The 26,529-nt window shown below is 37.4% G+C and overlaps 2 protein-coding genes across 4 annotated transcripts in view; both read right to left on the reverse strand.

Annotated features, from left to right (window-relative positions):
* Positions 1 to 170: 170 nt before the first annotated feature.
* gnat1 (guanine nucleotide binding protein (G protein), alpha transducing activity polypeptide 1) lies at positions 171 to 5,450 on the reverse strand. Its single transcript, XM_079629528.1, has 9 exons — positions 4,735 to 5,450; positions 3,746 to 3,788; positions 3,512 to 3,653; positions 2,275 to 2,432; positions 2,015 to 2,143; positions 1,692 to 1,821; positions 1,429 to 1,582; positions 1,058 to 1,269; positions 171 to 937 (listed from the first exon to the last, which is right to left on the reverse strand). The coding sequence occupies exons 1-8, from the start codon at positions 4,838 to 4,840 to the stop codon at positions 1,079 to 1,081; spliced, it is 1,053 nt and encodes a 350-aa protein (XP_079485654.1). The 5' UTR covers positions 4,841 to 5,450; the 3' UTR covers positions 171 to 937; positions 1,058 to 1,078.
* A 1,109-nt stretch (positions 5,451 to 6,559) lies between these two features.
* Positions 6,560 to 26,529, reverse strand: part of sema3fa (sema domain, immunoglobulin domain (Ig), short basic domain, secreted, (semaphorin) 3Fa) — a 94,856-nt gene continuing 74,886 nt past the window's right edge. For 2 of the 3 annotated variants that reach the window (XM_079629663.1, XM_079629662.1), the window contains 17 exons: positions 22,056 to 22,216; positions 21,867 to 21,929; positions 21,623 to 21,742; positions 20,882 to 20,971; positions 19,637 to 19,730; positions 19,384 to 19,503; positions 18,418 to 18,557; positions 17,088 to 17,202; positions 12,728 to 12,797; positions 11,874 to 12,018; positions 11,558 to 11,780; positions 11,128 to 11,216; positions 10,843 to 10,884; positions 10,433 to 10,590; positions 9,824 to 9,891; positions 9,590 to 9,723; positions 6,560 to 8,322 (listed from right to left, as the gene is read on the reverse strand). In XM_079629663.1, the coding sequence (XP_079485789.1) occupies positions 7,900 to 8,322; positions 9,590 to 9,723; positions 9,824 to 9,891; positions 10,433 to 10,590; positions 10,843 to 10,884; positions 11,128 to 11,216; positions 11,558 to 11,780; positions 11,874 to 12,018; positions 12,728 to 12,797; positions 17,088 to 17,202; positions 18,418 to 18,557; positions 19,384 to 19,503; positions 19,637 to 19,730; positions 20,882 to 20,971; positions 21,623 to 21,742; positions 21,867 to 21,929; positions 22,056 to 22,216 (2,255 nt within the window). In that variant the 3' untranslated portion in view covers positions 6,560 to 7,899. The remainder of the gene's footprint in view (positions 8,323 to 9,589; positions 9,724 to 9,823; positions 9,892 to 10,432; positions 10,591 to 10,842; positions 10,885 to 11,127; positions 11,217 to 11,557; positions 11,781 to 11,873; positions 12,019 to 12,727; positions 12,798 to 17,087; positions 17,203 to 18,417; positions 18,558 to 19,383; positions 19,504 to 19,636; positions 19,731 to 20,881; positions 20,972 to 21,622; positions 21,743 to 21,866; positions 21,930 to 22,055; positions 22,217 to 26,529) is intronic. The other variant, XM_079629664.1, reaches the window with a different exon arrangement.

Raw genomic sequence — 26,529 nt, forward strand, 5'->3', positions numbered from 1 at the left:
TGTATATATATATAATTTTTTTTTAATAAAACATAATTCAAAAAAAAAAAAAAAGTGCTAGGGAAGGTGTAGGCTAAATAATCTAGTAAATAGTGTGTAGCCTGTTTTCCCTGAATTTAAGCTGTTCGTGGGTTTGATTTACCAGGCACTTGAAAGACAAATACATCAGGTTCAGTCTTTTCTACAGAAGCTTTATTCATTCAATTTACATTTACATGGTTGTTTCTGGTTTTGCAGTCAATTGTGCCCTTTTCATCAATATTCACTGTTGTCATTTAATCAACGCACTCAAAAACCTTCTTCACACCTAACTAACTGTGCTCCTGAGCTAAGCATCTTATTGAAATATTATTACAAGCTATCTTTTCTTCAAAGTTATCCATCTTACATAAAGATTCGGATCATGGGACATAACATGATATATCTCCTCTGTAAATAACACGGAACTGCATCCCAGTAAAGTTTTCTCAATCAGCTTAAAAGTATAAACTTTACACAGTTAGTAACTGCTATAACGTATAACTGAAATGCTCTCTGGACTTCATAATGTGTGCTCTTGCAAAACATTATGCTGAAGTGCATATGCAGGTGTTTCAGAAGTTTAGTTATTTGGTTTGCAGCTGCATGTAGTTGCAAATCTACAGGATAAACTAATAGGGCCAAACACCCTCATAAGAGCCGGTTCTTCAAGCAAGGTGATGCTGCACGTGTTGTTATATATGACTTGCTGCTATGAATATGTGTTAGTCTCTGATATTTAATTAAATGCAGTGTTTAATCAAATGTATAACAATATAATTTCGTCTTCCAGATGCAATCAATTCAATTCCCTTGTGTGTGTGTGTGTGTGTATGGTTATGTGTGTGTGCATTGGATAATTCCTCATTACCCAAGGAGGGGCAATGGGGCAGTATTGGGTTTTGTTGATTAAGCCACTCTGTAAAAGAAGAGACATTTTAATTATACACAAAATTGTACTAATATTTGATATGCTATAAAACAATAATACATATTTACTATACTGTTAGTATATAATGTTATATTGTATTGTATTCACCTCTTCTCACGAATGGCCGGTTTAGAAGAGACCGCAGTCTTTGAGGTTTTCTTTGATGATAATGTCTGTTACGGCATCGAACACAAACTTGACGTTCTCCGTGTCTGTGGCACAGGTCATGTGGGAGTAGATTTCTTTGATATCTCGTCGCAAGTTCAGATCTAAGAACTGCATCTTGATGTAGTTACCAGCATCCTCAAAGGTGTTGGGACCTGACAGAGGCATGCATTACATTTTTAGCGTAGTTTTGCATATCGTATCACAAAAACAGAAGCCTAATTTTGACATTTGGTTTTGTTCCATGACAAATCCTCACTGAAAATGTATTGATATTCAGAGTTAAATTGTCTGTTTTGATTTTGAGGTCTCACCGTCATAATCAGGGAAGCACATGCTCAGATGAGCTTTCTTGATCTTCTCCACAAAGACATCCTTTTTGTTGAGGAAGAGTACAATGGATGTGGCGGCAAAGTAACGGTGGTTACAGATGCTGTTGAACAGGTGGAGACTCTCGTGCATTCGGTTCTTTGGTTGAAAGGACAAGATAAACGGGTTGCTAAAATGCACCAAAGTACGGTAATACTATAGTTCATGTAGTTGGGGTTTCATTCTTGGACCACAAATGGCAACCTACCACTTCATCGTCCTCCACCAGCACCATGTCGTATGCGCTCAGTGCAGCGATGAAGATGATGCAGGTCACACCCTCAAAGCAATGGATCCACTTCTTCCTCTCTGAGCGCTGACCGCCCACATCAAACATCCTGCAGACCAAGAGCATCAGTTAACATGGCATCGGTCCATTTAAGCTGGTCTTATTCAATTGTTCTTGAAACTTTTACATCGTTAAACTTCTTTTTAACGCTTAGATGATGATGGTCATTGGGCAGTTGAACTTCATGCCATTGCTATCATTATGAAGGCTCTTTGTATTTTAGGTGACTTTGTTCAGAGTACCTGAAGTTGAGATCCTTTAAGCCGAACATGGTCTCGATGATACCAGTTGTCTTCACTCTCGATCGCAGGACGTCCTGTTCAGTTGGGACATAGCCAGGCTGGATCAACCTCTCCAGGTCACACAGATAGCTTGGAGATAGAGTAAGAGAATCAATGCAATGTTTCCATGTACTTATTAATTCAAAGATGATTTGATCATGGACATTAAAGCCTTGCTGACTGGTATTTAATGCTTTAAAAGACTAATTCGAGGTCCATACTATCCGGCAGAGTCGTTGAGCTGGTATTCAGAGGCTCTGTCAAAGCAAGCCTGGATGCCCGAGTCCTTCCACAACCTCAGGATGAGGTCCGCCAGCTCCTTGGGCATGGTGCCTTCCTCGATGGTGTCCGCTAAGTGCATCAGCTTCCTTCCATCATCCTGCAACAAACAGATAAAAACAGTTGAAAACAGTTGAATCTAAAAATATGTATACAGGTGAAACTCTGAAACATTAGAATATCGTGCAAAAGTTCATTTATTTCAGTAATTCAACTTAAAAGGTGAAACTAATATATTATATAGACTCATTACATGCAAAGTGAGATATTTCAAGCCTTTATTTGTTATAATTTTGATGATTATGGCTTACAGCTTATGAAAACTATAAGCTGTAAGCTTAAAAAAAAAGCAGTAAACCATAATCATCAAAATTTTAACAAATAAAGGCTTGAAATATCTCACTTTGCATGTACTGAGTCTATATAATATATTACTTTCACGTAATTCAAGTTGAATTTCTGAAATAAATGAACTTTTGCACATTAGTCAAATATAAAATTCAAATATTCAAATTTTTCGAGTTTCACCTGTAATCCGTCATGATTTTATAGTGTCTTTCTTTTATTAGTCTCTTTCAGATGTCTATCATTCATGACCTCTCCTAATAATCTAATTTGATAAATCCTTCAGTTATTATGTACATATCTTTTTTGTTGTATAATCTATTGGCAGGAGATTAAAACAAAACAATGAAACTCCATAGAGTTATAGTACTGTATAGAGAGAATTTGGTTAATCTGAGGACACCTACACATTTTTACATAGTTGTTTCGCTTTATTTTACAGTCCTGTTTTGCATACTATGTACTTATTGTAGTAATGACACTAACTGGGTAATAACTAGGTACTAACCCTGAAGCTAAACCTAAACCTGACCTACAGCATGAGTGCAATAAGTACAGTACGTTGTTACAAACAACTTCTTTGTTTCGATGTAAAGTACACAATAGTTAAACACAACTGATATATTTTTGCACAAGGAGGATGAACAATACCATGGTGTTTTGGACATGTACTGTACATTAGTAATACCTGAAATAACCTAGGTGTACCATATCATTCCGTACTTTGGTATTACCATCTGATATCTTCATTGTGCCATGGTATCACCAACAACGGTATATTCCATACTTGAACCTATTTATTTATATAAATGTCTAATGAATGCTGTAGAGTACCTGTGAAGAAGCATCTCCATAGGAAATGTTGAGTGTGGTCATGGCCTTCACAACGGCCAGGATAGACTGCAGGGTGTTGCTGTAGATGATGACAATGAACTCCATAGACTCTTCAAGGGAGTAACCATCTTGGTGAATAATTCTGTGACGGAAAATATAGATATAAAAGAGCACTGCACGCGAATCATCAATGAGGATAGTCTCACGTAATACTTTTGTTTTCTCAGCACTTACTTCATCTGTTTGACAATTGTGCTTTTCCCCGACTCACCAGCGCCTGAACGGAAAATCATCATGGATTAAGGATTATCACGGTTATTTCATTCGTATACATGTAGACTGTTTAAACGTTTGGGGTTGGTAAGATTTTAAAACGTTTTTAAAATATCTCTTATGCTCACCAAGGCTGCATTTATTTGATAAAAAATCACAGTGAAAACTGTAATATTGTTAAATATTTCCAATTTAAACTAAATGTAAAACAATTTACAGTATGTTGTACTGTACACATCTGACCTCCAGGTCTGCGAAACCACAGATCTACATTGAGCCAGTGTTTTGAGGGGTAAAACCCTCAGTGAACGGTTGTATTGATGTTTGTTTAGAAAAGTCGAACAGTAATATTTGATTTATTTTGGCATGCATAAGAGAATTATTGCCGGAATACATCCTCCTTCTCTCTTCTCTCTGTCTTTGTTTATCTTTTGGTGGATTACATTAAGAGGCTTGAGGCTTATTATTATTGTCTTAAGCCCCTTCAAGCTTGATGTCCCATAACCCTGACCCACATCACTTCACGGACAAAAACACAGGCAGTTATGAATGTACATGCATACTTGAAAAATGTTTTGAAATATTACATTTAGATATTGAGATATAGAGACTTTTATAAACCGTGCGATCAATTTTGTGTCTTCAGATTATCTAGCTCCACTTTGGTTTGAAGTTCAGTAAGACGTCCATTTTGATGCGCTTTTTTCTTGTATTTAAGCTTAAGATATCTAATACTCCTTTCATGTCGCAAAAAATATACGCATAAAGCATAATATGTCGTTCATAATCTTTATGGTCACAACATGAAGTCATTACCTGTTTATTATGAGGTTTTAAATGGGAAGGCTTACACAACAAATCTGCAATATACCATTTTCCAAATCTAGCAAGTTAGCCGTTCTTCATGGTTTGACTTGAACAATAATTTGAGTCCCCTCATGCGTTGTTACCTAGCAGCAGAAGTTTGACGGTCCTGGCATCTTTGTCGGCATCATCTTTCAGCTTCTTCTCTAGCTCCCTGGAGTGCTTCTCCTCGGCGCTCGCCCCGGCCCCCATACTGACTCTTGATCAGGGAAAAGAAGTCCTTCTGGATGACCACTCGCTTGCCCAGAGGCCTCCAGGTGCTGTCCACGATACAGCTCACACCTCAACTGGATCTTGGTGATCTGATGAATTGGTTTGAGTCTTAGAGGGATTTTGGGGATGTCTCTGACCACCTGGGTTGGTGGGGCCAATGAAGAACAAGGACAGAAGGTGTTCAAAGCGTGGAGAGGTCATCTAACCTCAGATTTAAGGAGAAGGTGCTGTGCTCAGCAAAAGGTGATAAGCTGTTGGTGTCTTCACGAGCACATTAAAAAGGACTGTGTGAGTGCTAAAATGTGATGCTACCAATCTTACAATTGTTGTTATGCTATTCAAAAAAAGACAGAAGACTGAAAAGTAAATGGGTCTCATAAATGATTGGATATGTAGTCTGCAATCTCAGTTTTCTATCTTTATTTTCTGTTGAAAATATGCTTGACATCTTGAAAGCAAATTAAAAACAAAGCGTTTTTAAAATAGCCAGGCAATTTGTATTTTTTTCATAAAACGACTGAATGTGAATGTGTTCTGCAATCTCCATGAGTTATTCTAATCTCACATTCTCACTGTAGTCATCAGAATCAGTTTCCACGTAGTGTACACAGTGTGCAGCGCAGCGTTTAAAGAGCTTTAGTCTTTTACCTGACAGCTCATTGACCCCAATCTGAAGATTGATACATTTTAATCCACAGGCATCACAGGTAACAGAGATAAAGAAACAGGAACGCTCTTTTTTTATGTACTTCATTATTAGCAATTCATTTGATGTCTCAATATTCCGAGAGTATGCCTGAAAGAAACATTTATGCACATAACGTTTAATTATATGATCACATTTATACATAGTAAACATTTATCTAAAAAACGACTACCAAGAAAGCTTTTCATTGGCTACACTGGGTTACAAAATGTATGAATTAATAGGACATTGTTAGGAGCTGGTGCAATTTGTGCAACATTTTTACAGAACCGTCACATTATTTGATAGATTTATCTGGGTTTAGTTTGTAATGCAAAAATAATTTTGAAATAAAGTTGTTGTTTTTTTAACAATGTGTCACAATTACATTATGCTTCATAAAATTACAGTAAATTAAAAACTTTGAAAGAAAAAAATGTTTTCAGCTCGGTGATCAGAATTGTTGGTTACACTTTATTTGAAGGTGTCCTTGTTACAGTGCAATTATACATTTAAGTACTGAGTAAAATATCAATTAACAGCATGTACTTGCTATATAATTAGGGTTTAGGAAGTTTGGTTTATGTTTAGTTGCTTAATTATGCATAATTTATATGTATGCATAAAGTACATGTAACATACAGTATGTAACAAGGACACGGTTACCTTTTTTTATTTACTTGCCACGTTTACAAATATTGATCAAATTATATGGTATGGTGTGATGACATTTGCTAATTAAGACAGTTGTAGCCATTGTTTATCAACAGAAAGCATGTTTGGAAAGAGATTTAGTATTAATATTAAATAAAATATAATTTTCAGGCACAAATCACACTTGTTATTGTGAATGACCCTAATGTGAAGTTCGGTTCATAAAATATGCAAATCAACAGCTTCCTTAATCCACTTTTGGTGTAAAGTGAAGAAGCTGTTGCTTTTTTATCAACCGTAAACTCTTCAGGGAAAATGAAAGGTACCCAGCAACATTTCTGAAGAACGGCCAACCTAAATTTGTTATAAAATATATAACTTTAATTAGTCAACGACAAAGATGTAAAATAAAACAAATAAAAAACACATTACGATAACAATAACTGTTTATAACATCTAATTCTGGATCTTTTTCACATTAGAATATTCTAAAAAAAGACAAAACAATAGGACAAACCACAGAGATGAATAATGTCTTACAAATAAAAGAAAACAAAAACATTTACAACAACCATTTCACACAGCCTGTTTGCTGTGAGTTTTGAGAAAACACAACAGAGGCGAAACACACACATCAGGTAATTGTGCTTGATTCCATCACTAGTTCGGCAAAGTCCTCTGTCTTCAGAAAACAGTCTCTCTCTTCATCTCTCTCTCGATTCACTGTCAAAGACCATACAGCAACACATCCAGAATTCGACTACATATCTGTACAGTACAAATACAGTTCATGCAAACTCAAACAAGTTTAGTTCCAAATGATTTAACGCTTCCAATTTTTTTAGTTTTTGTTTTTACATAAAATGTCTGGAGAGTTACACATTTAAGATTCGCTTAAAAAAACAAAAAATTTGAAACAATGCTTTAAACAACTCTGCTCTGCAAAGAGATGGACAGGTTTTGAACCCCCAGCTTTTTGAGATTCTTTGCGTGCAATAGTACATTATTTCTATAAATGAAAAGAACAAAACAAAAAGTGATGTACATACTGTACAGGAGCGGTCATTAATAATAAACCAAATATATAACACACAGAAACGACTTTATATTTAACACACATTAGCATAGCAAAATATGGAAGATCAAGAAGGTTAAAAGATGAGTGATAAAGTGTTTCTCAAAGTCTTTTGGGAGGTCACAGAATACTCAAACAGACGTGGGAATTCCTTTCTCCGTACATCTGCAGGATGAACACGTGCTCAGCTAATAGAGTCGACGTAGAGTCATCATAGCTCTGGTATCGAAACATCAAGCGCAGTCAAACTGTCCATCAGGAGTTTCAAATGTCCAACTCTCCGGCTAGTGGTATGTACACAAAGTTTTATAACAGTCGCACGGTGTTTTATGACGTGAATACCGTTGTAATAAATATATTGGAAGGGAAGTACAATGATAACAAAATATTTGCACAGATCTATACACAAAACCTTTTTTTTTTTTTGCTCTATTTCCATACAAAGATATCCACAGAATCTAACTATGTACAGCCTACAATAAATACTATGCATTTTCAAAAACGTACAGTTTATTTTCTCCTCGGCCATAATGGTTGTGGGTATGCGTTGAATATTTTGTGTGTAATGGCGGTCAGAGACTTTGAGGTCCAGCAGGGAAATCTGTGTTTGGATGTTTTCCCCTCTCATGTCTCAGCCATGCTGCTCTGCTCCTGGTGGTGTCTCCGGTTCCTCGGCTTCCGTAGGTCCTTCTGTACTTCCTTGAGGTCCTTCTTCTTGTGTTGGTCGTCCCCCATCTGCCAGTAGTCTTGGCAGTACTGGTTGATGAGGCCCATCTCTGGTTGGCTGAGGATGGTCAGCAGGTCTTTGTACTGCTCTGCGCTGGGCGTCCAGACGCTGGACTGGAGAGGCGGCGTGACGGGAGCGCTGGATTCCGTCTGGATGCTGTTGATGGTGCGGGCGGAAAGAACCACTAGCTGAAGCTTGACCAGCGTGTGCTTGAAGTTCTTCTCGGTGGAGGTGCACTGGTACACCCCTCCGTCAGACAGCTGGAGAGAGCGCAGGAGGAGACCCTGCTCCGTGCGAACGACGCGCCCGTCAGAGCGGATCTGGAATACATGGGTTGGTGAAAAATAGGAACGAAGATTTTAGGTTAAAATCTATATTAAAGTGAATTTTCTAGATTCATTGTCAAAGACCGTTCAGCAACATATCCAGAATTTGACAAATACAGTTCATGCAAACTCAAACAAGCCCCCTAAAGTTAGTTCCAACTGATTTTACGCTTCCAAATAATCACCTATTAAATTGCTTGCTTGGAGTAAATGTGAAAAAAATTATTTTAATGTAACTGGTCAAATTCTATCAATTAGTATGAGGCCATAAATATTCAATAATACAATGTATATATATATATATATATATATATATATATATATATATATATAAATAGTTAAATATATATATATAATTTTTTTTTAAATTAGAATCAATTTTGTTTACATTTTTATATTATGTATTTTATAGGGAGTGTAACACTGTACATCACAATATTGCTGTAACTGCATCAGTTAGTACGAGGTCATAATTAAACAAATAATTTGAAATAATTGTTTGTTTAAATGTTGTTTTTAATATTTGTTTTATAGAGAGTATAACACTGCACATCATCACATGTCTGTGACTGCTTATATACACAGAAACTAAATGATTATTGGAAAAATAATATGAATTGATTATATTACTTTAGTCAGAGGGATGTACATCAGGGCCTAAACTATTGTAAAAATCATATTTAACTCAGCGACCTTTATGCACATTTGCAGAAATTCGGCATAATATTTATATATTTTTTAAATCATAAGATTAATAGGGTCTGTTACATACATTGAATCGGCTGCTGTGGCAGTCTAATGATATGATATATTAACATTGCTTGATTGTCTGTTGCTAATGTGCTTTGGTCTGAGCGCTGTCATGATCCGTCGGCTTACATTAAATTATGTTGTTTTTTGTGGCCGGTTGTCACCATATTCCACTGAAATCACACACCGATTGTGTGATGATGCAATTATGTGTAATGATGATTTGCATTCGATTATTTTCTGTTCAATTTTGGTGATAACTCACACTCTCTCTGGTGTTTGCTTGTGACATTTCCTGTCAAAGGTGGCATGCAGTATTATAGAAGAAGACACAGTAAGCTAGGCTGATTTTAGGCTGAGATTACTTTTTTTCCTGATGACAAAAGGGGGTGAGTGTCACGGTCCGCTACTGACTTCAGTAAATACCATCTCAATAAATAAATGCATGATTGAAATGACACAAAATTCATTCTAACAATTATGGTGTAACGAGACATTATGCCACACATACCTCTCTCCTCCTATCACTGTTCTCTTTCTGGAAATGCCACTTGATTGACACATGAGGAGATCTGGCCTGGCACTCCAGGAAGGCCGTGCTTCCCTCTACTCCATACTGTACGGTCTCCAACGTGTTCTTATTAGCTGGCAGGAATTAAAACAACATATCTAAAACAATAACCAAAATCAAAAGATTTATTTTACTTCTTCCAAAGTAGTTGTACTCATCAATATCATTCCTCACCATTGGAATTGTAGCCCCTGCATTGTCTTATAGGGTTGCCATACTTCACATCTTGCCTCCGACTCCGCCTACAAGATTTAAACCACCAATAGCAAATGAGGAAATGAATTCAAACAAATCTCATGGTGAGTTCAAGTCCTCCTGGGAAGTTCACATTTACGATTTGGGAAGTCGTGTTTACGGTTCTCTTTATTAAGGTTTTTAAACTCTACTGCTAAAAAACAAAGAATGTGCATCAGGTGTGCTTTGCTTTTTATATGTTTTTAATACATTTATGAAGCCACTAAAAACTTTTTAAAATTACAATGCTATTATATTTTGTGCAGACAATTTGCTTATTTTTTCGTAAATAAAAAAGCCTGACAATGTGCTGTTAAATACCTGTAAGTATTGTGGTATTCCTCTATGTATCTCACTGACCCCCCAACTCGTAAACTTAAAGAAAATCCCGAGCTTCCCACTCGTATTTACGACTTTGTGGTGGTGTTCGTCTGCTTTAAACTCGTAAATATGATCTTTCTGACATGACTTGAACGCACCATTATATTGACTCGTATTTTAAATACAATGATGTGATGATAAAGACGTTTACACACATGCTGCTCTCACCTTTTTTGGTTTGCAGAGTAGCGAGAGCAGGACTTTCCATCCCAGGCACAGTAAGGGTCTCTGGCCAAGCAGCAGTCAGCGCACGCCTCTCCGTACACATCACACCTGTGCAGAGCCAGATGAGTGACACCCGCCGCTGAACTCACATACAGCTGTTGCTACACACACACAAAGACAGGAAAATAAAAGTTACTTTCATTCAAAATACATCTAGTGATTCCAAGAATCCCAGGATAATGAACGTTCCTCATTTTGTAACTCACTTTAAATAAAGCATCTGCTAAATGACAGTGCAATGTAAATATTCTGTTTTAAAATATATTTCATATTATTAAAACAATTACTATTAATATTTCAGAATTAGTTTTCTTTAAGTTTTGGATTCTAAATGAATTTGTTGTGCAGCTTACCCGTTTTGGGGAAATCTTCATAGTTATGATTGGAGTTGGAACCTGTAATATGAAATTAATTATATTTTGATCAAATAGAGTAGTATAAGATATAGGGGTGAATTCGGGTTGATTGGGAGACTTTTTCTAAGTCTCATTGGCAAAAAGTGTCCCAATCATCCTGAATTCACTGTATAACACAATATTATATATTTTAAATTTGATCAAACATAATAAAAAAAAAACAAATATAAATCTAAAACACAAAGTGACAAAAATGGAAGTGTAATGGAAAGAGGATCTTACTCTAAAGACCTCCACCTCCTCCAGAACCAGCTCTTCAGTCTGCAGATCATCTCTGGGCAGGACAATAACTTTCTGAATGGTTCCTCTATCTGTAAATGACCAAAAGAGAGTCGTCAGAAATATTTATAAAACAATATTCTTTAGGACTGAATAAAAAATAAATATTCTTTCATTTTCTGAAAAGCTATCAAAAACAGAAGGTGTCAATGACTAGTTCACTACTGCATTTCTAGATCTAGAGCAGCTTTATTGTGTACAAAAGTGTTTATATTAACTATGTCACACATTTGGTTGTTTGGAAATAAACAATGATTTAGAATTAGAAACATTTTCATTGTGGTCTCAGACTTTTATGCTCCACATTATGTATACTGTTTATGTATCAAATAAATTTAACCTATCTGTATGTGTAGATGGGTAGTAAGTTCACCTGTTCCTAAGAAAAGAACTTCATAGTTGCCATCAGCTGCAGCCACTTGGTCCACTGTGATGGTGGTGAACTCATAATCCACATTGGTACGGACCACCAGGGGGCGCTTGTGGACTGGATAAACAGAATTGAACATGGTGGGATGGTTGCGCATGAAGTTGATAACCTCATCTGGGTAATCTTTAGTAGACTTCATGTTGGGGGTGAACGTCCCTCCTGGACACTATTATTAGAAAGATAACATCAAATGTATATCAGCTTCTTAGAATTTCAAACATGAATGATTATTATTCTAAATGTCACTTGTGACACTTACTGTTCCTGGTCGGGGGTAAGGGATTTTACCCTGGTAGGCAACCCACTGGTAGTTTGGCCCTTCCTTATGAGCGAAAGGGCCATTAAAGACCATGCGGACATCAGCCATTGAATACACACATACTGCTGAACCTTTGAATACAGACCTAGAGATGTAGAAACAGAAAGATTGGTGTGTTGAGAAGATCTGGACACAGTATTATACCAAATCAGAGAGAGAGAGAGAGAGAGAAAGAGAGAGAGAGAGAGAGAGAGAGGGGACAGATAGAGCTGTGAAATCACTAGCAGTTGATGGAGAAAGTCTTCACTATTATCACCAAGAATGGTACTTTTGGGTTTAAAGAGCTCAGACAGAGCCTGAGGGCTTCGCTGATTTAATCTACAGCTAGACTGTGAATTGTTATAACACACACAGCCTTGTGTATTTACACTGTATGATTAGCATGTGAACCTCATCTAAAATGTTGACAGCTTCCTCTGAGGCCATTGTATAATATTTTAGCGTGTACGAATATCCTCATAACTGCATCTGATAGTGGTGCTATTATGTAGATAAGTCCTTATGAGAATATCACATCTCAGATTCACAGAAAAGCTTCTTCCTTTGTGCTGTTAGAGGACTTGTACTACCGTCTGTGAAGCCTGCCAAACACTTGTTATTCAGTATGTTAGAGACAGTCTTCAGCAGTGGAGAAATGGGGGTGTTGCCCCGTGGGCAACTGGAGTGTGAATATGAAAGCAAATCTATTCAAGCTCCCTTGCCAATCTGATAAGTGGCCTGATTAGTAAGAGGCATCGAGGAGAAGTGAGGATTGGATCTCATATTTTGGGAGAGACCGTTGTGAACTTACGCACCCAGATACGGAGAAGACGCCGTAAATGACAGGATTCTTGGTGTCTTGGGTTTTCTGGATGTACACGTCCCCTGAAAGGAAGATTGAATTACTTTAGCTCATTTGTTTTTTAAATCCAGCAACTAATTCACCTACTTCTGAAGTGGTGGTGACATTAAAAAAGTAAACTCTTTTGAGTGAGACAGTGAGCAGGTAATGGGACATTTGCTTGCATCTAGATACCACAGATTCCTTTGTTGCATAGCACCTTGAAACATTTAGCATCTAGCCTAATTCATTATTACTTAAAGGATAATTCAAGAGTGAACAAGAGTGGTGGACAAAATTTTTTTTGACAATGGTTCCTCTCTCGAGTTTTTGACTATAAAAGAATTGGCCATGGACCCTTTTAACATTGGAGTCAATGGGCATGTCCGAAAATGTCATTAAAACAACCTTTAACATTAGTTTTCAAAACTGTGCAACTCACCGAGTGATTAGTGATGTTAGTTGATGTTCCAGAAACAAAAAGTGTTGCGAAATACAGTTTCTGTCGTGTTTTATTCGTCATTTAGTAAAATCCCATTGAATTCTGTTGAAGGACTGAGTGCTCGTTAATATAAATGCGCTACCGGAAACGGAAAGGGGGCTGTTTACATTTGGTCGATGTAGTCTTTTTGCTCGCTTCCGTTTCTCATAAGGCTAGCGAGCAGAGCAACTGTGCTCCGGGAGAGTAAGCGAAATAAACAAACAAAACCTTGAAAATATTGAAAGACGTGACCACTGACCAGTGCAATATGAAGTTGAACTCGACTGTGACCGTGAGTGTCCCGCGAGACATAAACATCGGTTATCGCCATCAAGTGGTCGGGAGTGTGCTAACGCTTCAGATTCAAATATTGAGCGGAAGTTACACGGTTGCGAAGTGTCTGAAAAAATAGTTCCACTATAGCAAAATAAACGGATTGGAATCATATATTGCGACGATATATTGTTTATAATCATCAACGAACACCACTAACCACTCGGTGAGTTTAACAGTTTTGTAAACGAACATTATTGGCTGTTTTAATGACATTTTCGGACATGCCCATTGACTCCAATGTTAAATGGGTCCATGGCCAATTCTTTTATAGTCAAAAACTCGAGAGAGGAACCATTGTCAAAAAATGTTTTTTTCACCATTGTCCACCACTCTTGTTCATCCAAAACAAACTACAATATAGACTCAAGGTGTTAAATACCGGAATTATCCTTTAAGTGCTGTCAGCATTGTTTTTGGAAAACATAAAACATCCTTACTACCTGACTGATGTCACTGAAATAGGATTCCTTAGAAAATTGCAATAGTCTCTGTGACAGCTATAGCTTAACATCAAAAAAGAGATAGGGAAGTGGCTCGACCTTTTTCAGTCACTCATAAAACATAGAATGTTTTGATATTGCTGATATTTGGTTAGCTGACAAGTATTTGAAGGGCAGAGTTTTGGTGTGTGGTACAGGGATGGGGGATGCAGTAGCTGAGGTCTAGTGGCTAACTGATAGCAGAAATTAGCAAAACAGCTAAAATTGCTATCAGCCCCTTTGAGTTTTTAATTTTAAAATCTGCTATGGCAGCTTTGTTATTGCCTTTCTTTACTACTTTTGTAGTAAAAAGTAAAACAAAACAAAAAAAAACAGTCACAAACTCATCTCTGTTTGCACAAGGGATTGAGGGAAATATTATCCCACTCTGAAAATTCACTGGAAATTGAATGCCGTTTAGGCACCTCTGGCACGCTGTTTTCTATGGAGCCTCAAAAGGTGGTAGAAAAAAATAAGATGTGAGAAAAAAATTATATTTTATTGCATTTGGCATTCTTATGCAAACCTGAGAAACTTTGCGCTTTACTTGCACAACTTTTGTGATTGAAATAATATGAGGTGAGAGAAAAAAGAAAACAAATATTTCTTATATTTAATTTCTGAGAGAATGCAAAGGTTTTGCAAACAAATGCAAAGTTTCTTGGGGAAATGCAATATTTTTGCTAGAGAAAACACAAGTATTGAAATGTACTGTTCTTTTTTCCTCATATCTCTTAGAGGTTCTGTAGTTTTCAATGTACTATGATTTAGGACACACTAATTCCAATTTTGAGCTTTATTCACGGTGCGGTATATCAACAATGGCTAGTTGGGGACGGAACTTGTTGTTTTTCCTGAACAATGGAAGATTGGCAAATTGTCAGAGAAACCTGTTTGAAAACATTCACTGAAATTACTGTAGCTTAATGTCAGCAAGGCGCACAAAAAGTGAAGAAGTCTGTGAGTGTATGTGGGAAGACAATCAAATCTATCTCAGTTCAATTACATCATACAAAATACTTTGCATTGAGAGGACAATCCTTCCCTCTTAATGTTCTCCTCTGTCTTTGTCTCAGTCTCTGAAATTCTCCTGCTCGTTTCGACACAAATTAACTGGTCCACAAAGGACCAGTGATAGTATGCTAGCCAAAATGAGAAAGATGGAACAAGGCCATTGGGAGAAACAGACTGTAATGGGCAGAGTGGGACCGTTTTTTGGGGGGTTCACCGTAAGAGCAGTTTCTTGAGGGATGTTGTAAGGTTTCTTGAGGGACGTTGTAAGGGGGTGAGAGATAGAGGTACATAGAAGAAGGGTGAAAAAAGAGCAGAAACAAAAGGACACCCAGATAGTTTAAAACGTAAGGAGGGCGAGTGGTAAAAGAATAGACAGATGTCCCATCAAAAACAGAAAGAAGATGACCTCAGATGGATAGTCACGGCTAAACGGACTAAGTAATCAAGCGCTGAGGGAAAATCCCACACTACAGCGAACAAATCTCGCTCTAGCCAAGCCACAAAAAACAACCCATAAAACCTCACTGGCCCTCTGAGGATAAGGGAAAACATCCATGCAGTCAAAAACTCCACTGACAAGTTCATTCCTCAAACACAGTGACAGAGGGAGGGTGAATGGCCAATCAGAGTGAGAAAGAGAGGGCAGGGACGGGGAAAGGAGTCCTGAGGGTACCTTGTGCGCTGTTACAGGAGCTGGGAAATGAAGCGCATACAACGGTCGCTTACTCAATTTATGCACGTTGCAAAAGCAATAAAATTCCAGCATTCATGCGCTTACATTCATTTGCCTCTTAAGAGTGGCTGAGGCCGTTACAGCTGGTTTATCAGCCAATCCTCTTCAGTCCTGTCAATCAAACTCACCCACAACGGGAAAGACTCCATTTTGTGTAAGTCTGTTAAGATGCAGCTTACACGTAAGCGTTACTTCACACGTGTGCACATAAATGCACAATCATGTATGGAGCATAATGTCAAACCACAAAATTAAGACATTTTTCTATTAAGACCGTTTTAGGACAACTTTTTAAAAGCCTAATTTGTAATTTAAAGCTCTACAGAAACTACTCAGAACTGCTTGCCACTTTATATTTCTCGCAGGCCCTTGTGGCACCTCACGCTGAAGCACAAGTGCTAGACGCTGCACATACAGGAAAGAGAGGAAATTACTTTTTCCAAGTTATACCCTCTGGAGAGACATATCCATTGAACCATCAGACATGAACGGTTTCCACAAATGAGCTATATCATGCCCTATCCTGAAATAAGAGGCCTCTTATTTCAGCAAGTATACCGTGAAAATGAACAGAACAGAACTGATTATAATGTGCCTTCGGTGAACACCTTACTGTATATATGGAGTCAATCAAATGTTAAAGCTTTTTTATTCTATATTTTGTAATACAAGCATGTCCATAGAAACAAAACAGCATAAAATGTCCTCTAGGTAAATTAAATAGACAGAAAGATTTATCAAATAATCAGTAGTACACTAACAAAAAGTATCTTTTTTTTTTTTTTTAGACGTACCATGGCAATACATTTTACTGGATGTTAGATGTTAGTACCATGGTATTCTTGGAAGCGCCATGGGGTACCTTTTAAAAATCATGCATAAATTTAAATTCCATAATATATTTCAAAGTATTGCCATCTTATCCATGTACCATGGTAACATCACAATACAGAATGTTTTGTAAGGGTCAGTATCATGGAATACACCAAAGGTACCATGGTATTACACTTACAATCGGATCATACCAATAGATTTCCGTTGTTTTCTACGGTACAATGAATTGTCCACTCTGACTGCTTGTATTTAATTTAACAATCCTGTTAGAAATAATCAAATGCAAGCAGTCCAATATTTTTTTTTTCTTTTTCCTGATGTTAGAACATGAAACCAGATTTTCTTTTGTCAGCATCCTGATCTGAAGTCATGTAATAAAGATCAACTATGTAAAATATTCAACACCAGTCTCAGGAAATTATCCATAAACTACAACTTCTCAAAAAAAGAGACTTACGGAGCTCATCAAAATGTGTCTCAATGCCATCAGAGCCGGTCACAGAGCAGATGAGCCGAGCCTTCAGGAAAGTACTCCACTTATTCACCAGACAGCAGTGTCCTCCATCGTCATTCTGTAGAGGAAGTGAGATCATGTTAGCCATAAAGAATCACTGTTAGACACCACACAGATTCTAGCTGTAAAATTTGATATGATGGACACCTTGACACCCCTATCTGTGAAATAGAGACATTTCTTAACATCAGTATCTGTCCCTCTCTCAGGGCTATTTCTGTGGGTTTGCATTAACTGGCTGTGACTGGGTTGTAAACATTGGCTTTGAGCACTGCGCAGCCCCATCTGCTATGGACAGCAGCCAACTTCAATAATGAGACGCAGCGATGCCCGGTGACCAGCCGCCAGCAGCTACCCACTTATTACAAACATGCTTCTTTGATTCACAGTAAAACAGCAAAAAATAACCAAGAAACAAGCGGTTGCTCATGTAGGAGGCATTGGACAATGCTGCATCTGAGGACACTGAGAATCTGCCAATCAACAGTTCAGTCCTGTAGGACATGATTTCTTTAGCATCATGTTCAGCATAGGAACACCCAATAATTGAAAAATGTATAGTAAATGATAATATTGAATGGGAATACGTCAACATTTATTCACCCTCATGTTGTTTCAAACTCCTGTGACTTACTTTCTTCTGTTGAACATTTTAAAAAATGTACAGTACTTTTCTGTGCAGTTACAAATGTGGAGTCTTCTGAAACCATATGAAAGCTTTGTGCGAGGAAGACCGAAACTTAAAAATAAAGAAATATGATATTGACAGCCACCCCAGTTCTCTTTGGCGTGTTAGAGATGTACTGTAGCAATTTCCAATGTGAATGAGTCACACTTGAGTCAGATATTTACAATGAATCAGTTTACAAAAAACAAATCTAACTGATTTGTCCTTGAGGAAGAGTAATCGAGCTGTTATTGAGCTCAACTCACTGACTCAATGATTTGGATGCTCTTACTGGAGGGGATGATTATCAAAGAAAAATGACTTAAATTTTAGCCTGTTATGCACACAACGCTGTTGCATATTGTGGCAATGTGACATGTTGACACTTTTATGATGCTTTTATAGTTCTTTTTGAAGACTTAAAAGCTCAAGTCCTCATTCTTCGTAACTACATGGAAAAGTGCAAGCACATTCTTTAAAATTTCTCAGTGTATAATTGAAGAAAGAAAGTCATGTAACTTGAAGGCAAATAAGTGAACTATTCCTTTAAGGATTTGTAGATATGTTGTACTGGAATAAAAGACAAATGTTAAGAAAATGTCACACCAAACAAATTCTGCCAATCCTGGACTGAGCCATGGGAGTCTGACCCATCTCAGAGGACTTCTCACGGAAGAAGAAATACAGCTTGTCATCATTCTTTTCTGCACTATCAGGGATGAGCTGAGCATGGACGAATGTTGGATCTGAAGGAAAAAGAAAAAGAGGGATAGGAAGGGAAAAAACAGCAAAAGAGATAAATCATAGATGGAGCAAAAAGCAAAGAGGGAAAAAAGGAGAGCAAAGGGATGATATTAAATAACATTCACTAGAAAAGTGCAAATAATGCAGTGTATGATGACCTCTCTCACTGTTAGTCTACCCTCTCACTGAACAGTGTGAAAGAATCTCTTTGAAGCCTGTGATAATAATTACAGTAAACACTAGTAACCAAAAAGGCAAAACTAAAGTAAAAAATCTGGGCCAAAGAGACACACGTAATTCAAGAGAAACCCAGTCTAAAACATTCAAAAATGAGTGTCCTATTAGTGAACCATTAATGAAAACTATTAGATGAAAGGTAGCTGTAAAAAACACATTTTTGTTAACTACAATAAAAATAAAAGCATGAATTTGAAAAAGAACATTGTCAGCAAGTCTGCAGCATGCTGTTGTTGTGAATTTGGCAAATAAAACTCAGAATTAATTATATTGTTTTGAGTATGGTGCTGTTATATAGTGTGTTTATACTATAGAGTTAGAGCATAAATAAAAAAAAGAATAATATTCTTTAAAAAAAATAAGTGAAATTCTCGCAACAATAATACAGTCAGGCATTTTAATAAAGGTCAAGGATTGAGCTTAACTAAGCAGTAATTGCTTGAGGGAAATAGTCCCCCCCATTAAATATGAGGTTAGTGTGCAGGAGGTAGGATGAAGGGTCAGTGTTGAATATTCATATCTGGCACTTTCTCCACTAAACAAAGAACTATTTCTTGGTGGTACGCCATGGTTCAAAGATTTTGTGCATACCGTGGAGCCAGCGGGAGTTATACTGGTCGGTCCTCATGGCTGTGTGTTTGCCCAATGTGCGAAAGATGGCCGAGTCTGTTCCCATAAAATCAATGTAGACGCCGGCGTACAGCTGGCCATCTGCCAAAATGGAGTGAGCATAAGGGAGATAAAGAGAGGTAGACAGATAAACTTGAGTAAAATGATCTCATCCAAGTCTGAAACAAAGGAAATGATGCTTTGTATAAGTATGATGACAATGAGCGGTACGTACTTATCAAAGCTGAGACGCTGTTTAGTTTGGGGTCGTAGGGGCATTTCCCTTTCCCAGAATCTACTTTACCAGGCTCCAGTCGGAAAATGTATTCCTGGAATGGGGAGAGCATGAAGGTTTCATTAATGAGAGCACAATTGATCACATTAGATGAGCAGTATTGATTCTCTTTCCAATGTTTAAGAGTGTGTGAAGGTATAGCCAGGAAGTGAAATGCGGACAGGTTCTCTGGGATAAATGGAACAATAACTAGTTGGGGCTGTAATAAAACTGAAATATGTTTAGGTAATCTATTGCGTGTGTTTTTTTTTTATGTTGGCGTCTTACATATTGTCTAATGCCAACACCAATATCTTGCCATTTGACAAAAGGGAGCTGGTGAAAACCTGCCCAGAAGAAAGAAATTAATGCCATAATCCAAAGTTTCCAAGGTTCTTGGTAGTTGCCAAAGAAAATGAACAGTTTCTCACAATCAGCTTCTCAACATGTGGATATAAAACGCTATATGGCTTCTTTGGGTTAGTGACAATTATTCAATTCTGGTATTTAGGAAAACAAGATCTTGCTTCATGCTAAAAGCTTCACTCTACTCCATGCAGTTTTGCATGCTAGCTACAGTCTAAAAGTATGGAGACGGTTGTGTTTGTACCAAATATAACCTACAGAAAGTGGAAATGTCTAACATGAATTAACACATTAATTAAAATCTAAGCAGAGGTGTAGAAGGACATCTAAAGAGTCTACAACATGCCACTATATCAGTATATAAATATATCAGCAATTCAGCAGATTCAAGTCTCAACGAAAGACTTGTTTTGGATAATATACAAAAAAATTTTGGATCCTTTGTAAGATTTACACGCACACCGCAAATGTAATATAAGCCACCGATCAATTCTGTGCTGACTAACCACTTTTTAGCATGATGGAGTGTGGGTGTGGGAGTAATCTATGCACGTTCTGCTAGATATCTGCGCCAAAGGCAGGCTTTGGACAAGTGTAGGCAAACTTGAGAAAGACAAGCTCTAAAGACAACAGTTCCTCTGCTGTTTCTCTCAACACTTAAGAAAACCAGCTGTTGAAAAACCAAATACTGTGAGAACAGAACCTTTCCTTAAACTCCTAAGTAAAAAAAACACCCAATCATCAAAGAAACGCACCTTAAGAAAAAATAAGTCCAAAATCAAGTTAAAAAAAGGACTTCAATCCCATTGTTCACAACAAAGGGAAGAGTTCATTTCCCACCTTGGGTGCGTATGGTTCTGGTGAGGCACTAGGGTCTGCAGCTCGACTGGTTCGACCTCCTGCGCGAGGCATCTGATCTTGGAGCAAGCCCTATAAAACAAGGGGTGTGCCTCAATAAAGTTTCTATGAATTCTGAATTCAATTAGGGCCCAAGAGAACATCCCAGACTGTGTCCAAACAAGGAAGATGCTGATATGCTAGAATGATGGCTGCAGTTTGGTGTATCCATAGAGGACCAAGAAGATAAGCAGATGTTAAGTTGTGTTTAAAACATGCACATGCTGGGAAACCTTGTGAGCACATGAACTGCCCTTTGCATGCATATGAAAGAAACAGATATGCATATTGCAGAACCCCATTAAACAGCAGGATCCGAAAACCTGAAACCACAAGTGAAAATGCTAATTTTTTTATTTTCATTGTCAAAAATCACAGATTTTTTCCACCACAGTATGCATTTCTGAATAATTTTCCTGTGGACAGTGGTTAATGATGGGATGTGGTCATGGGAAAGAAGGGAGGTGGAATTAGGACTGTTTAAATGCTATTACCCTCCTAAACACTAGGAAGAGTTTTTAAGTAACAGTGTCAAAAGACATGCAGGTGGTAAAGATTATCCTGTTTGTTCCAGGGTGGGGAAACATTCCTCTCTAATGACATAATACCTTTTGACTAAGGTAGCCAACCGTTTGAACCCTTGACCTGCAAATGGTAGCAGGTGACCTGCGAATGATAGTTTACCTGTGCCCTTTGACCTCTGTCCACATAGGTACAGATGGGGTTATAAGCTCCCGTTCCACACACATACAGGTGAGTCCTGTTCCATGACTCGATTAGACGGATGAAATTACCACACTCGCCCTGACGACACAGAACAGAATGATATCAGTGATGTTGTCATCGTAAAACAATACTTCCAGATGCTTACATGCTCATGTTGGAATAACTAGTTTAGGATTTACAAGTACTGTGGAACATTTCTTACATTGATGTCTTTCCCTGAGAGGACACACTCAGTCCTTCTCTGAGGAGCCACAGGCCAGTGAATCTGAGGAGAAAGACAGTGATAAATTAACAGTCATCCTTAACCAGGGAACAGATTCAAATTTACTACTGCCAAGTCTTGCTTATGGTTTTGTATGTTGCAATTTGTCTGGTGTAACAGAAATCTTACAATGAGGGGCTCTTTGTTGATGTCATTCAGGTCAAGAGACAGGATGTAGTCCTTGCTGCCCACGTACATGCGATCGTGGTCCTCGTCCATACGGAGGATTCTATAGTCCGTCGAGTTGAGCAGGAAGGCAAAGTGATGGGCGGTTCCAGTAGACTTCAGCTCTAACAAAACATAAAAGTCAATTTCATTTATATATCTAGCAGAACATTTTATTGAAAGTGACACACAAATGAGGGGGGGGGTCACTTTTTCAACATAGTTTTTTTTTTTTTTTGGTAATAAAAACCTTTTATATGGTTATGGAAATGCTGAGGTATCATGTATGTCTCTAGCAGCACCAACTGTAACTGCAAAAATAATGACAATTTCAAACAAGTTTCCACAGGCTCAACCGACTGCATAAGTTTGGCGTGAGACTACCTAAAGTATCCATTTGACCAATGTAGCTGTGTTGCAACCTCTTGGTTAAGGGCACTTAAACTGAACAACTCTGCAGAAACGCATCCCAAATGAGACTTAAACCCACAATTCTAAGCTTAGGAGGCCAGATCCTTTTTATTAGCCCACCGGGACTGTTGGTCGCAGTGTTTTATAGCCCATTTGTTTTATTTACAGTAGTTTATGGAATTCTTATGGAACAGTTGAACTTGTCAGTACAATAAGTGAAATGCAACTCTGTTGGATTATTAAAGGGATAGTTCACTTTAAAATTAAAATTCTGTCATCATTTACTCACCCTCAAGTTGTTTCAAACCTGTATTAATTTATTTCTTCTGCTGAACACAAAGAAAGATATTTTGAAGAATGTTAGTAACCAAACAGTAGTCTGTACCCATTGACTTCCATAGTATTTTTTTTTCCTACTATGGACGTCAATGGGTACAGACTACTGTTTGGTTACTGACATTCTTCAAAATATCTTTCTTTGTGTTCAGCAGAAGAAATAAATTAATACAGGTTTGAAACAACTTGAGGGTGAGTAAATTATGACAGAATTTTAATTTTAAAGTGAACTATCCCTTTAACATTATTGAAGATAATAAGGGAAACTAAATAACAGAAACAGGCTGAATGCTTAAACACCTCAGAAGATTTTTTTTTTTTTTAAATATAATAGGCTTTCTACTGGATGCATGTCCATGCTCCAAATCCGCAAACGCTAAAAGGGCTCACATACAATAAATCCAAACACAGTAAGTGTTGCCAAGTCACAGTAGTTCCTCAATAAAACAGCATCTGCACAGCTGTATGGATATGACCAGGCTACAGTCTCTGCTGAGCTGGCTGGAGGGTTTCCCTGAGGTTCAATGCCCTGGATACATTCCTAGGTCCTTTGTTATTATTATTGTTTCAGCCCTGTTTTTACAGAGTGGATTTCTTATGAATTTTTGGCTCTCAGAGAGTTCTCGTGGGGCCTCCCAGAGTCTTATATTTAAATACTACTACTAATACTGGGGAATCACACTTTATTTTCCTCTTCCTCCAACAAGCTTAGTTTCTTTTGTTGGAAATTGAGTACAGTATGTGGTCTGAGACCTCCATGCATTACAGCGATATTGGATATTTAACTAAGCATGTTCATTTTTGTGTTAACTATGCATGCTCATTTTTGTATTTAGATTAGTTTTACTGTAATCTAACACTCACAAGTTAATCTTCAAAAACACTAATAATTTAATAATGTAATCTTTAGCGAATATTTTAATGAATATCCATTTTTCATAATGCTATGAAGCCTAAATTCACTTAGCATTTAAAATGATAAATCAGCATCAACCAGAATTTTTTATATGCATCCCTCCAGTTATCATGATCCAATATTGTTATGGTTCATGAAAGTCCACCGCGTACTCTCTTTGGATGACCATAGAGGTCTGTGTTGTAAGTTCCACTATTGCAGAGGTAGTGGGAAATCTTTGGAAACCTTCACTATGAAGTGGAAACCTTCACTAGGAATGCCACGACTTAACACAACATATTGGCTTCGGTCTCTGATAAGGTCTACCTGAGAATCAACTGCAGAATGTTGGATAGCGGAATAATGCATTGCAGATAGTTGGCAAAGCATACAAAACAAAGAATGGCCAAGCAAAATTTTAATTTCAAATCTTACTGTAACAGTTCCCCAACCATTCAATTGTGAAACAGATCTGTGCTGAAAGTCTTGACCAAAAAAACTAAAATCCTTTCACTTAGCAGCCCAAGGTCAAATTTTCCACTTCATAATAAAAAGAGACACCAGACCACGTAACACCATCATCAGAGTTTAAAAATACATCAATTCTGATTGCTCAAGGCCTAATGGATGGAAAAGTGCCTTCAAAATATCTTTCAAACTGTACAAAATAGTCTGTAATATAACCGCAAGAAAATGATGTCTACATAGATGTAACAAAACACTTTTAAAATAGTATAAATGCGGCCTCGGCTTACTTTCTTGACTTGGTAATTGTTTGTGGTTTGTGTAGCAGTGATGATTCATGAAATTTTGCTTTAGAAAGAATCACATATTCAAACAAGACAAAAAAATGACATAAAATATCTCAGAATTTACTTTTCCTAAAACATGTTTTGTTTTGGATCAACTGTCTTATAAAAAGGAATCAGACTTAATCATCACAGGAATTAGGTTTTTTAACATTTTAACAACAACAACAACAAAAAGTTATTCTACAACAAGATTCAATAGACAAGCTTGGCAAAATGTTACACTGGAAAGTTTGGGAATCTAGAGGAATGTACAAGCCACAGAAGCACTCGTCTTTGCAAAGTACCAGTATATGAACGTTCTATCAGAAGACACAATCTACTCTGCTCCTCTTATACAAAGAGATTTAGCACCGGGCCGCAGACAACATAAAATCTCATTTACTTGTGTGGGCATTCCTGGCACATAGCAAGAATTCCTCATCTCTTTCTCTTTTCAGGGTTCTAATTAAGCACAAGGGCAGGTCCACCATGTTCCAACAAGTTCTCAGCCATGTCTCTGTCTTTGTCAGCACTAATAATGCATTTAAGTAACAATCTCTATAAAGAGAATAGCAATGGTAAGTGAACATTTTTCCATGACATAAGTGTTAATATTTTTAATGAGAGCGAGTTTTGTACTGCCACACTATAACCCAACATCTTTAACATCTCAGACCTGAAGCTGGGGGGAATGTGTTGTGAGCCAGATTTGAACTGGGTTGTGTCAGAGCACATGCTCTAACTGCAAGGCCATGGCTTCAAACTTATATTTCTCAAAAAAAAAAAGTATTAAATATGATTTCAACTGTTTTATAACCTGCTTTAATTGTAATAACTAATTATTTGAATGTCGGTATGAAACAGAGGTTGCGATAGCCTTATCTTCCCTATTGTGAGGGAAACAGCTTCTCAAACAAGAAAAAAACGTACGGGACTTGATTTTGTTCATCAGGAATTGATTGGATTATTGTGGTTTGCAATTGGTCGATCTCATGTGAGTGACAGGTTGTCCCGGCCTTGCGCCACTACACACATTATCAGAGAAAAAAAAGAGATACCGCTACAAGAGGGAAGGGAAGTTATTATTAAAGATTTTGAGAGTGCATCAATTAAATTATAATGATGTGCATGTATACATCATTTATTATCAATACTGAAATATTCCATTAAATTTTTTTTTTATAATAATTGTCCCGTTTGATTTCATGGCAACTTAAAAAGAGTGTATGAGAGCAGCAAAGACATCTGGACACTGGAGCAACTATTTTTTAGTACTATGAGGATCTAATTTTAAATGCCACAACTTTATCTCTGGAGACTGATCTTTATTCTTTATCTTCAGCTATCCAGCCTAAATGATCACTTGAAGATTAGGTCTTATCTCTTGGCTTTAAAGGGCTGTCACTTGACAGCTCGCATGGATTTGAGTGACCAGTTGAAGGACGGTGGGCCAAATGTAATGGAGAGAGAGAGACCTTACCTGCGCTGCCTGCTATCATTGAGTTGTGTGTGTGATTCAATCTAACCGAATGAAAACTTTCCAGTCACGTTCGGCATGTGTATGAGGCATTGATTTTAACAGCCCTCATCCCTGACAGAGGATTACTGCATTACCCTTATCTTCTGGGAAGACAGGGCAGGGTGATTAAAGTAAAGGATTTAATCAAACCACACAGATAAAATGTCTTTTTTTCTTCTCTCTCATCTGTCCATCAAAATCTTATGACAAATAAGGGCAAAATAAACAGACAAACTTACAACTTGCTGAGTAGAAGTTCCCAACTCAGAAGTCATAAGGGACACATTCAAACTATTTAGATGAGAGGGCCACAATGCTGTTCACATACACAGTGGTCTTAGTATCTCGACACTTAGCCTAATCTACACTTCAAATACATGCATTTCATTACATTAAATAACGAAATACCAAACCAAATGGTAACTAACTTAACTTTTCATCTTTTAAGTGGGCCTGTAAAGAAAAAAAAAAGTTAAATAAAGACTG

The sequence above is a fragment of the Phoxinus phoxinus genome, assembly GCF_949152265.1.
Source record: "Phoxinus phoxinus genome assembly, chromosome: 11".
Classification (NCBI taxonomy): Eukaryota; Metazoa; Chordata; class Actinopteri; order Cypriniformes; family Leuciscidae; genus Phoxinus; species Phoxinus phoxinus.

Bases quoted from the DNA above. Each gene is read 5' to 3' on its own strand.
- gnat1 (XM_079629528.1), bottom strand. From the start codon at position 4,840: ATGGGGGCCGGGGCGAGCGCCGAGGAGAAGCACTCCAGGGAGCTAGAG. The intron at 2,433-3,511 runs GTACTCTACAGC...TGTTTGTTGCAG, and splicing joins ATGGAGATGCTTCTTCACAG to GATGATGGAAGGAAGCTGAT. The intron at 1,583-1,691 runs GTAGGTTGCCAT...TTTCAACCAAAG, and splicing joins TGGTGGAGGACGATGAAGTG to AACCGAATGCACGAGAGTCT.